The 13,758-nt window shown below is 37.5% G+C and overlaps 1 protein-coding gene across 1 annotated transcript in view; it reads right to left on the bottom strand.

Annotated features, from left to right (window-relative positions):
• The window catches only part of ldlra (low density lipoprotein receptor a), a 39,970-nt gene that overhangs the window by 4,624 nt on the left and 21,588 nt on the right, over positions 1-13,758 (bottom strand). The window contains exons 14-17 of the mRNA XM_062037139.1: positions 11,734-11,877; positions 11,414-11,638; positions 8,178-8,258; positions 7,942-8,105 (exon numbers count right to left, since the gene is read on the bottom strand). Coding sequence (XP_061893123.1) covers positions 7,942-8,105; positions 8,178-8,258; positions 11,414-11,638; positions 11,734-11,877 — 614 coding nt within the window. The remainder of the gene's footprint in view (positions 1-7,941; positions 8,106-8,177; positions 8,259-11,413; positions 11,639-11,733; positions 11,878-13,758) is intronic.

Below are 13,758 nucleotides of genomic sequence, written 5' to 3'. Positions count from 1 at the left end.
ACTCCCCACTAGTCCTTCACTTGCACTTTACTCATCCACAAATATTTCATCCTCGCTCAAATTAATGGGGAAATTATCGCTTTCTCGGTCCGAATCTCTCTCACTTCATGCGGCCATCATTGTAAACAATAGGGAACTTTGCGTATATGTTCAACTGACTACGTCACGCTACTTCCGGTAGGGGCAAGCCTTTTTTTTATCAGATACCAAAAGTTGCAATCTTTATCGTCGTTGTTCTATACTAAATCCTTTCAGCAAAAATATGGCAATATCGCGAAATGATCAAGTATGACACATAGAATAGATCTGCTATCCCCGTTTAAATAAAAAAAATTCATTTCAGTAGGCCTTTAAGTTGATGATTACTTCTATGTGTAGACATCTTTATTTATAATTGAATCACTTGTTTATTTTTCAACAAGTTTTTAGTTATTTTTATATCTTTTTTTCCAAATAGTTCAAGAAAGACCACTACAAATGAGCAATATTTTGCACTGTTATACAATTTAATAAATCAGAAACTGATGACATAGTGCTGTATTTTACTTCTTTATCTCTTATTTTCAACCAAAAATGCTTTTCTCTGATTAGGGGGTACTTGAATTAAAAAAATGTTCACAGGAAAAAAGGTTGAGAACCACTGTGCTGGACAACAGCAGCGACACTGACTCGATTAATGACGACTTATATATGCTGTATTCGCCCAACTGTTTAATTCAGGCACTAAAGAAGAAGAATTTGAGGGATTCGTGGATGAGGAATAACTTCATAAAGTGAGCTTTACATGTTTATTTTGTGTGTTGTGTTGTGTGACATTAACGTTTGAGCAACGTTGAGTTATTGATATATTGTTATTGCTCTGCACTATTTCGAGTGTTACTATATTGTGATTGCACTAACGTTTGTTTTACCGTAACAGTATCACTGTTTTTTACGTGTTTATTGAATCGAGGAAAAGTTCCCCTCCACTATGTGATATAATTGTTGCACTACATGTTATACCTTGCTGTTGTTAAAAGACAAACAAACCACCACGTCACTGACTTTACCTCGTGGAAAATAATAAAACAGCTGTTTATTAATTTTGGGAGTGAACAGACTTGTCAGAACGCTGGTTTGTAATCTATTAATAAAGTTTGACTGACCTATCTAACTGTTTTGTTGACATTTCCTTTAGCGCAGCTCCATCTAATGGATGCATAACGTAACCCCAGCCTCTACTGTAGCGTCTATTCTATGCGCCTTATAATGCGGTGCGCCTTATATATGAACAAAGTTTTAAAATAGGCCATTTACTGAAGGTGCGCCTTATAATCCGGTGCGCCTTATAGTGCGGAAAATATGGTAGTTTGTAATGTTTCTACTCACTCGCCATGTTCTTCTGCGAGACTTTTAGAGGAACACAATTATTATTATTCACAATCTCTATGTAAGACAATAACACTTATGTTGTTCTTTTTTTTCCCTATCCGATACCGGGTATTGGTGACGCCAACCCGATATCGATACTTTGTGCTAATATACCTCATGTGTCTGCTAAAATGTAAAAAGTTGTGTGTTTTGTATTAATAACATATCTATCTAAACAAAAAGGCAGTAAAATGTAAGAAAACAGAGCAAAACATCAGCATGTAATGAGAAAAAGCTGAACATTTTAAACCAATAATTAGTAATAATTAGGGACGTCCGATAATGGCTTTTTTGCCGATATCCGATATTCCGATATTGTCCAACTCTTAATTACCGATACCGATATAAACCGATACCGATATAAACCGATACCGATATATACAGTCATGGAATTAACACATTATTATGCCTAATTTGGACAACCAGGTATGGTGAAGATAAGGTCCTTTTTAAAAAAATTAATAAAATAAAATAAAATAAATAAATTAAAAACATTTTCTTGAATAAAAAAGAAAGTAAAACAATATAGAAACAGTTACATAGAAACTAGTAATTCATGAAAATGAGTAAAATTAACTGTTAAAGGTTAGTACTATTAGTGGACCAGCAGCACAATCATGTGTGCTTACGGACTGTATTATAACAGAAAGAAACAACCCTTGTGTGTGAATGAGTGTAAATGGGGGAGGGAGGTTTTTTGGGTTGGTGCACTAATTGTAAGTGTATCTTGTGTTTTTTATGTTGATTTAATAAAAAAATAAAAATAAAAAAAAAACGATACCGATGATAAAAAAAACAATACCGATAATTTCCGATATTACATTTTAAAGCATATCGGACATCTCTAGTAATAATATACTTAGTCACCTATAACACAACGACGTGTCTTTAAATAAATATTTAAGTATTATAACTATTTCCACTCTCGCTGGGATGCCGTTTAGATGAAGAATCAATCACAATCCTCACGAAGGGTTAAAAAATAGTTGCTGCAACTAGCGTCTTTTTCGCCACCTCTGGGATGTGAAAGTGGACCAGCCTGTCAGTCCATGGCCACGTTTGTCTACTGGCAGGTGAAAGATGCATAAACTATAATCTAGAATTTACTTTTAGCAAGTTTGAGACCAAGCAGAAGCAGCGCAAGCTAGCATTAGCTCAATGCTATCAATGCGCTGCTAAAACAGTCTGTCTGCGTTAGCACTTGTAATAACAACATCACTCATATTTGGTACAATTTCAGGTCACGACATGTAAATGGAGTATTGTTAGCGGCTTCTAGATGTTTTTAGAGAGTATAATGAGAGGACACTCCATCTGTTGACACATGTTAGAATAATTATGTATATATTATCATCATAACTTTATGCTTAAGGGCCATTGCTATTAATTATTGTCAATTGTGCTGAAGTGGTATTTTTGTATCTGTGCAAAGCTGGCAGTCCAAAAGACTGCCAGCCGACTTTATCAGTGTTGTGTCCAGACTCGGCCTGCTGACTGCCAAGGCCGAACACCACCGTGACGCAGATAGAGCAGAGACAAGGCAATATGACCTGCGTCAACTAATTTTTATTTATTCTATAATCATACATTGTGTCTAACTGGAGTTGTCGAGATTAAAGGCCTACTGAAACTCACTACTACCGACCACACAGTCTGATAGTTTATATATCAATGATGAAATCTTAACATTGCAACACATGCCAATATGGCCGGGTTAACTTATAAAGTGCAATTTTCCCGCTAAACTTCCGGTTGGAAACGTCTATGTATGATGACGTATGCGCGTGACGTCAGGACGGCAACGGAAGTATCCGTACCCAATGTGTCACCATACAAACTGCTCTGTTTTTTCATCGAACAATTCCACAGTATTCTGGACATCTGTGTTGGTGAATCTTTTGCAATTTGTTTAATGGACAATGGAGACTGCAAAGAAGAAAGTTGTAGGTGCGATCGGTGTATTAGCAGCGGACTACAGCAACACAATCAGGAGGTTGTGTTGTGTTTGAGCTGGATAGCAGACGCACTACCGTGAGTACAGCTTTGGCTTCCAAACATTTGATCGCTTGCCCGTACGTGCGTGTCGCTATGTGCATGTCACGTACGTAACTTTGGGGAAATATATGTTTCTTGCCGACTCTGATGGCGGCCGGGGTGTCGTCGAAAGCTACAACGCCCGCCGCCGTAGTTACCTTCAATTGTTAAGCTTTGCCAAGCTGGAAATTATTAACCGTGTATTTACATGTTCATGGTTTAATAGTATTGTTGATCTTCTGTCTATCCTTCCAGTCAGGGTTTTTTTAAATTTTGTTTCTATCTGCATTTGAGCCTGATGCTATCACGTTAGCTACGTAGCTAAGTTAGTTAGCTTCAATTGTTAAGCTTCGCCAAGCTGGAAATTATTAACCGTGTATTTACATGTTCATGGTTTAATAGTATTGTTGATCTTCTGTCTATCCTTCCAGTCAGGGATTTATTTATTTTGTTTCCATCTGCATTTGAGCCAGATGCTATCACGTTAGCTCAGTAGCTAAAGAGCTTTGCTGATGTATTGTCGTGGAGATAAAAGTCACTGTGAATGTCCATTTCGCGTTCTCGACTCTCATTTTCAAGAGGATATAGTATCCGAGGTGGTTTAAAATACAAATCTGTGATCCACAATAGAAAAAGGAGAGTGTGTGGAATCCAATGAGACCTTGTACCTAAGTTACGGTCAGAGCGAAAAAAGATACACCCTGCACTGCCTCTCTAGTTCTTCACTCTAATGTTCCTCATCCACGAATCTTTCATCGTCGCTCAAATTAATGGGGTAATCGTCGCTTTCTCGGTCCGAATCTCTCTCGCTCCATTGTAAACAACGGGGAATTGTGAGGAATCCTTCCTCCTGTGACGTCACGCTACTTTTGGTGAAGGCAAGGCTTTTTTTTATCAGCGACCAAAAGTTGCGAACTTTATCGTCGTCGTTCTATACTAAATCCTTTCAGCAAAAATATGGCAATATCGCAAAATGATCAAGTATGACACATAGAATGGATCTGCTATCCCCGTTTAAATAAAAAAAATTCATTTCAGTAGGCCTTTAACCCCTTTCCCTCAGTGACAGCTTCAGTGATGTAACAGGGCCCTTCCAAATAAATAGAGGAGGCGCGCGGGCTTGACTTTTAGAACGTAGTTTGGATCTGTAATTAGAACACAGCCCAAAACACGTGTCTCCTCGAGCTAAATTGAACTCTGTCTCTGCATGATTCCTTGCTTCTTGTCTGATTATTAGATCAGTGTTTGAACCTGACAGTTAGCTATTTATTTACAATTTCGAATGCATAAAAAAGCCAAGCATATGTGTTAAAGTTAAAGTACCACTGATAGTCACACACACACTAGGTGTGCTGAAATTAACCTCTGCATTTGAACCATCCCCTTGTTCCACCCCTTGGGAGGTGAGGGGAGCAGTGAGCAGCAGCAGTGGCCGCGCTCGTTCTTGTCCTACATAAGGATTGTGAATGATAAACAACACACCTCGTTCCAATTGTTGCGTATTTCCAGTATGACTGACCTAATAATATGGTCAGAGTGCAGAAGCGTTACTACAGTGACATAGAATCTACACAAATTACTGAAGATATTCGGAGCGGAATATTCAACATGAATTTGTGGCATTTTGTGCCATTTTAGACGGTGACTCCCCCCCCCCCCCCCGAGGTGAGACACACTCCTCAGTACAAGTTGCCCCGCAGACCCACAAACCACCATAGCTAAAATTCTTGCCCTCTTAAATAAATGTTGACTGCGGTTGCACGAGCTCCTTAAAATTGTCATGAACGTGCCAAGACCAACACGAATGGGAGAGACGTTTACTTTCGTAATCGCAGGGCTCCGTGTGTGACGTCATGTTTTGTGCGTCATTTCATGGACGCATTCCGTGCATTTCAGGACCGCAGTGTCAACAAAGCATGGCTGCAACGCACTTGGCCTTCACACAGGCAGCTTTAACCAGCGGCTGGACAGTAATAACGTATGCATAAAGTAATAACACATGCATAAAGTAATAACATATGCATATAGTAATAACATATGCATAAAGTAATAATATATGCATAAAGTAATAACATATGCATAAAGTAATAATATATGCATAAGTAATAACATATGCATAAAGTAATAACATATGCATAAAGTAATAATATATGCATAAAGTAATAACATATGCATAAAGTAATAACATATGCATAAAGCCTGACTGGTAGCTTTTGGGATGAATTATTATATAAAATATAAAAATTGGAGTTACAAGCATCCGCGCCATTAGTTGGTGTAACAAACACCAGAGTGAACCCTGTAAGATCCCACCAAAATATCCAGTCTTACTCGCTAGCATTAGCTTATAGCTAGAGAGAGGGACATAACTTGGCTTTGCAACCATGGGAAGGACAGTGCTGAGGTGGATGAAATTATTTGAATTAAATAAAAGAAATAATCATAAAGGTGGCAGAGCAATTGGAGCGCATCACTGCCAGCTTGAAGAAGTCTAACGTCAGCCAATAACGTTAAAATAATATCCAAACAATGGACATTTATTTATGAAAATATGAAAAAGCTGCTGATGGGGTGTTTGACTGAGGAGCCGCGGGAAATAGATATCGGAGAAGTCCACCCTCCAAGGTAACTGTTGTACTTTATTATTAAGTTCGTAAAACTACTGTAGTTGTTAGTAGTACATTCTATTGTATTGTTTTTATACAATTTTTTTTTTTGTTTAAAAGTTTTTCTTTTTAAAAGGCATGTTACATGTTAAAATTGTGCTCTTTTGGGGAGGCCAAAGGTTTCAATTCATTTCAACGAGAGACCTAATTTGAGATACAAGTAATTTGAGTTACGAGCGTCCAATTAAGTTCGTAAGTTGTACTAGTACTGTATTCCAAGCAAACATGCTAGGCTGTATATATCATGTTCTTATATATAAATATAGTATATATATTATACATTCATATACTGTATTTACACATATATAATATATAAGTATATTATATATACACATATATTATATATATGTGAGTATATATGTATAATACATGCATATATTATATATGTATTATACATACATATACTGTATATTTTATATACATTATATATTAAAATTTTCTCCGTATAAATATATATATATATAAATACGCATATACATATCTACACATATACATACACTTATAATTATACAAAATCCAAAACAAGTGAAGCTGGCACGTTGTGTATTTCGTAAATAAAAACAGAATACAATGATTTGCAAATCCTTTTCAACTTATATTCAATTGAATAGACTGCAAAGACAAGATATTTAATGTTCCAACTGAGAAACTGAATTTTTTTTTGCAAATAATCATTAACTTAGAATTTCATGGCAGCAGCACATTTGATGATATTACGGACCATAGATGGTGAAATCCCTAAATTCCTTGCAATAGCAATAGGTCATTGAGAAATGTTGTTCTTAAACTGTTGGACAATTTGCTCACGCATTTGTTGACAAAGTGGTGACCCTCGCCCCATCCTTGTTTGTGAATGACTGAGCATTTCATGGAAGCTGCTTTTATAGCCAACCATGGCACCCACCTGTTCCCAATTAGCCTGTTCACCTGTGGGATGTTCCAAATAAGTGTTTGATGAGCATTCCTCAACCTTCTCAGTCTTTTTTGCCACTTGTGCCAGCTTTTTTGAAACATGTTGCAAACATCAAATTCCAAATGAGCTAATATTTCAAACAGTTCGAATGTTAAGTATCTTGTCTTTGCAGTCTGTTCATTTGAATATAGGTTGAAAAAGATTTGCAAATCATTGTATTCTGTTTTTATTTATCATTTACACAACGTGCCAACTTCACTGGTTTTGGGGTTTGTATATACATATATTATATATATTATATATACATATATTATACATACATATATACGTATATATTATATATTATACAAACATACAGTATATATGATATATATTTTATATATACATATACATATACAGTATATACATATACATTTAATTGTGTCTATATATATTATACATGTAAGTATCCATCCATTTTCTACCACCTGTCCCTTTCGGGGTCGCGGGGGGCGCTGGAGCCTATCCCAGCTGCATATAAACATGTATAAACATACATACACATACCCATACATACACATACCCATATATATATATATATATATATATATATATATATATATATATATATATATACATATATATATATATATATATATATATATATATATATATATATATATATATATATATATACACACATATACTGTATATTGAAAAATATATACACACACATACACATATACATATATCTATATATATATATATATACATATATATGTATTTAAATGTTATATTCTGCGATTTTCCCAGCTTAGATGTCACATTAAGTTTCTAAAATATACTTTTAAAGAATGAACGCATGATACGCAGGTGTATTTTCCTAAGGTTGAGCATACAAATACAAAAAAATAGACATTAATGGCTCTATTGACTTACTTTTGGATACGAATACCCATCAGTGCTGTGATTCCTCCAAATGTGAACCTGGTCCTCTGTGGTTTTTTGATAGACTGGGTTGTCAAAGTGGATGGTGTTGGTGTTCTTCAGCTTGTAGTTCTTCCAGAGCAGCAGGCCAGCGACAGCCAGCATACAGAGGATTACTGCAGGGAGGTCACCGGAGTGAAGTCAGGCCGAATGGTCCAATCAGGATCCTTGTTACTCAAGGTACTCACCCAAAGGTAAGGCGATGTACAAAGCAAGTGGGGGGCTGGAGGCTGTTTGGGGTATCACTGCACCAACGTCATGGCCAAGGTCTGAGGAACAAAACCAACTCCCGTTTGTTATCCCATTAGACAGGGGGTCAAACTCTTTTTCACTCAGTCCCTTTAAGATTTCTTAATGTTGCGATCGCGCCATTTCATGCAAATTCCACCAACAAACTCGCAACTTTGACATTTCCCTGCACATTTTGGCCAATCGGCCACGTTTTCGCCATCAGATAAAACGTCTCCCTGCGTCACCGGGGGCCATTTTGCCGCCACCTTCTAACAATGCTGCAGCGAAATGAGGCAAAAAAGGCAAAAAATGTCGCAAAAAAGCCCGCAAAATCCTGGAGGGACGCAACAATTGCCGCTTCATTTAAATCAGGGGTGTCAAACTCATTTTAGCTCAGGGGCCGCATGGAGGAAAATCTGTGCACATGCGGGCCGGACTATTAAAATCATGGCATTAAAACAAAAAAAACAACTTCAGATTGTTTTCTTTGTCTTACTTTGGCCAAAAACACATTCTGAAAATATTACAATAAAAATATCTAAAAAAACACCGGCAGCGGTAAAGTTTAGATCCATGAAGGAATGAATGAATGAATGAATATGGAAGGAATGAATGAATGAATATGCATAAAAATGTGTTTTCTTTTGTATTATTTTTTTTAATGAATTAAGTAACGTTTATGACAACCTTTTGCCAAAACTCAATATAGAATGTGAGATATAACAGGGTAATGCATACATTTATCATTTGTTTTCAAAACGCTTACAAAAAAGTGGGACACCAAAAATTTACTGTGGGACCCCATTTTTATGACATGATGGGGTCCCTAGGACCCCATTTTGAAAATGCCTAGCGCCAACACTGATGGAGTATTGGTTCGTGCAAAACAGCAGCAGGCGGCTGTGGCCTGCGGGCCGGTTCTAATGTGGGTTGTACTTGTATAGCGCTTTTCTACCTTCAAGGAACTCAAAGCGCTTTGGCACTATTACCACATTCACCCATTCACACACACATTCACACACTGATGGCGGGAGATGCCATGCAAGGCGCTACCCACGACCGATCAGGAGCAAGAGTGAAGTGTCTTGCTCAAGGACACAACGGACGTGAGGAGGTTGGTAGTAGGTGGTGATCGAACCAGGAACCCTCAGGTTGCTGGCACGGCCACTCTCCCAACCACGCTACGCCGGTTACTAATACTAATCAAATATCATCCCGGGGGCCACAGATAATTCATTGTCAGATAATTCATTGTCAAAGTCAAGGCCCACAGACACCTCTGATTTAAATATTGTAATTTTTTACCAACAAACTTGCTTTGGAGTCAGAAGTGACACGCAGACATGTTTCAATCCAGTATGGCTGGATTGAAATTTTCAAAAAGGGTTTCAATGACAAAAAAAGCTTGTTGTAATAAATAATATGGAGTTTGCAACATTTACACAGATGCCTAGAGGGCGCTAACTTTCCAATGTATTTTACACAGTATGTCCCGCCCCCTTAGGGCTTCGAGGATGTAACTACGTGAGTACGTAGCACGTGCATTAACTTTGGGTGTTGTTAGCTAATGATAGAGATTTGGATAGTTAGCGTTAGCTGTCATTGTGAATTCCAGACAATAAGTCGCTACTTTTTTGCTACGCATTGAACCCTGCGGCTTACAAAACGATGCGGTTAATTTACGGGTTTTTCTTCGCTGACGGCCATAATGCAAATAGTTTTTTTTTTAAACTATTGTTTGTGCTATGGTGCCAACGCAGGTGCTACAGGGATGAATTGCCCTTCTGCTTAGACCAGGAGTGTCAAACTAATTTTATATCGGGGGCCACATGGAAAAAAATCTACTCCCAAGTGTTATCGTGCCTGGCAAAATCCCGGCACGATAACTTAAAAATAAAGACAACTTTTTTTCTTTGTTTAAAAATAGAACAAGCACATTCTGAAAATGTACAAATCATAATGTTGTTGTTGTTTTTTTTATACTTACATGCTGCGGTTAACAGTATTCTATCTTTATTTGTTGTTTTTATACCTTCTGAATAAATGATGTGATAATATTCATCAGTCAACTCATTGGTGTTAATTTTCAATCCATCAAAATAAAAAAAGAATATCAAAATCAAATTACAGGCTGTTGTTTATGTAGTTTGCTAATTTTCCTCGACTGGTGCACTAACATCATTTGGTTTATTTTTATACATACAGTATGTAGCAGCATCTACAAAGATACAAAGAATTGCTATTGTGACATCTAGTGGACACATTTAGAACAGCGATTTTTTTCCATTCCAAAATTTCGGCTCATTTTTATACTTAGCAAACTCATCCCGCGGGCAGGATAAAACCTGTTCGCGGGCCTGATGTGGCCCGCGGGATATACGTTTGACACCCCTGGCTTTCAACCGGAAGTACAAGTCCCGTTCCGTCTTCTTGTCGTCCATGGCAAATCTACTCGTATGGATTCTTCTTGCATCACTCCACGCAACGTTTGTAAGTTTTACAATATAACTAAAACAATTCTTACTTACTAAAGCGTCCCATGTGTGATGTCTGTAGGAGTGTTTTCATGCATATTTGTACGTGTTATAATAATGCAGTTAAGCTAGCGTCATTCTCATTAGCTAATATGCTAACACGTTTACAAGTGTCTGTTAGTATTATTAACTCTATTATTATCTCTTTCCTAAGGGGATCGTAACAGAAAATAAAAAAGGAGGGAAAAAGATCTTCCTAACTTTGGCGTACTGAACCGCTTGGTAGGGCTGTCAAATTTTTATTTTTTTTAACATAATGTTTAAATTTTGTTTAGATTTTTTTTTTAAATCTGTCCTGTCCAGCCACTTTCTAGAACTGACACACAATGTTATTAAAAAAAAGTATTGCTTTTAAATTGATAATTGTTTTGAATCGATTCTGGGTCAAATTGTTACCCCCGAGAATCAAATGGTGTGTCGCTCAAAGATTCCCAGCCGAGATGAAGCATTGAGTTACCCACGTCCAAATGGACTTTTGACTGATTGGTTCATAAATCGAAGACTACCTGCATGTCTTCTCTAATTCTTTGTTATCCCAGTTGATGTTTAGTTGGAAGGTAGCTAGACTAGACACCAAGATAGCTAGACTAGACACCTTCAAGCATCAAGAACCGAAATGTGGACTAGAGTGATGGACAATCCTGATTCGAGGCCTTTACCTTGAGAAGTGACTGGGCTTTCTGTGGTTGTCTTTGGGTCTTCAGGCTGTGCTGGCTGGGGTTCAAGTTGAGTGGTTCTGACCTGAGGCCTCGCAGTGCTTGGCACTGGCTTGACCACCGGTCTCGTGGTTGTAACTGGAGCGGCAGAGCTCCTGATCCGGGGCTCGGGTGGGTTTGCGGTGGTTATTGGTTGGTCGGTGGTTGGAACCGCAGGCTGCACGGAAGCTGCAGGTATTGACACCCCAGAGTTAGTCAAAGTATGACATGAAAAAAGGATCTTCCTTGGGACTACGCCGAACGTTCTGTAGCGACTGACACACCTGGTAGACATCTCCTCATGTCACTGGCGAGCACCATGGCATCCGGGCAGACGCAGGTATATTTTGGCGGGTGTCTGCCCACTTGTGGTGCAGCCAGGCACATGAACTCACAGCCACCATTGGACACCTGACACCAGTCTCTCCCTGCCAAAAAACATTCATTCTATTATGAATATAGCTTTCAAGTTAGCAGTCAAATTAGGTGACTTTAGGAATGGCTGACATGGTCTCCAATCTATGACAATGCGTGTGTGAACATACTGTTTTTTGCCTAACTCATCTATGTGTATATATATATATTGCATTGCTCAACATAAACAGACAAAATAAAAAGACTTGTTGAACCCTGGACTTGGGCTCACAAGGATTCTGTCGGTCCCAGGGGAACCCACACATTAGAGACTTCTACATATATATATATATATATATATATATATATATATATATATATATATATATATATATATATATATATATATATATATATATATATATATATATATATATATATATATATATATATATATATACATACATATATATACATATATATACATATATATATATACATATATATACATATATACATATACATATATATACATATATACATATATATATGTATACAGTACAGGCCAAAAGTTTGGACACACCTTCTCATTCAATGGGTTTTCTTTATTTTCATGACTATTTACATTGTAGATTGTCACTGAAGGCATCAAAACTATAAATGAACACGTGTGGAGTTATGTACTTAACAAAAAAAAGTGAAATAACCGAAAACATGTTTTATATTCTAGTTTCTTCAAAATAGCCACCCTTCCTCCGATTACTCCTTTGCACACTCTTGGCATTCTCTCGATGAGCTTCAAGAGGTAGTCACCTGAAAGGGTTTTCACTTCACAGCTGTCATAGTTTTGATGCCTTCAGTGACAATCTACAATGTAAATAGTCATGGGACGGGGACGGCGTGGCGCAGTTGGGAGAGTGGCTGTGCCAGCAACCTGAGGGTTCCTGGTTCGATCCCCACCTTCTACCAACCTCGTCACGTCCGTTGTGTCCTTGAGCAAGACACTTCACCCTTGCTCCTGATGGGTCGTGGTTAGGGCCTTGCATATCCATATATATATATATATATATATATATATATATATATATATATATATATATATATATATATATATATATATATATATACACACCCCGTTTCCATATGATTTGGGAAATTGTGTTAGATGTTAATATAAACGGAATACAATGATTTGCAAATCATTTTCAACCCATATTCAGTTGAATATGCTACAAAGACAACATATTTGATGTTCAAACTCATAAACGTTTTTTTTTTTGCAAATAATCATTAACTTTAGAATTTGATGCCAGCAACACGTGACAAAGAAGTTGGGAAAGGTGGCAATAAATACTGATAAAGTTGAGGAATGCTCATCAAACACTTATTTGGAACATCCCACAGGTGAACAGGCAAATTGGGAACAGGTGGGTGCCATGATTGGGTATAAAAGTAGATTCCATGAAATGCTCAGTCATTCACAAACAAGGATGGGGCGAGGGTCACCACTTTGTCAACAAATGCGTGAGCAAATTGTTGAACAGTTTAAGAAAAACCTTTCTCAACCAGCTATTGAAAGGAATTTAGGGATTTCACCATCTATGGTCCGTAATATCATCAAAGGGTTCAGAGAATCTGGAGAAATCACTGCGCGTAAGCAGCTAAGCCCGTGACCTTCGATCCCTCAGGCTGTACTGCATCAACAAGCGACATTAGTGTGTAAAGGATATCACCACATGGGCTTAGGAACACTTCAGAAACCCACTGTCAGTAACTACAGTTGGTCGCTACTCTGTAAGTGCAAGTTAAAACTCTCCTATGCAAGGCGAAAACCGTTTATCAACAACACCCAGAAATGCCGTCGGCTTCGCTGGGCCTGAGCTCATCTAAGATGGACTGATACAAAGTGGAAAAGTGTTCTGTGGTCTGACGAGTCCACATTTCAAATTGTTTTT

This window comes from Entelurus aequoreus, linkage group LG25 (genome assembly GCF_033978785.1).
Source record: "Entelurus aequoreus isolate RoL-2023_Sb linkage group LG25, RoL_Eaeq_v1.1, whole genome shotgun sequence".
NCBI classification, from domain to species: Eukaryota; Metazoa; Chordata; class Actinopteri; order Syngnathiformes; family Syngnathidae; genus Entelurus; species Entelurus aequoreus.
The sequence above is the reverse complement of the archived record's forward strand: the minus strand, read 5'-3'. Positions and strand labels throughout refer to the sequence as shown.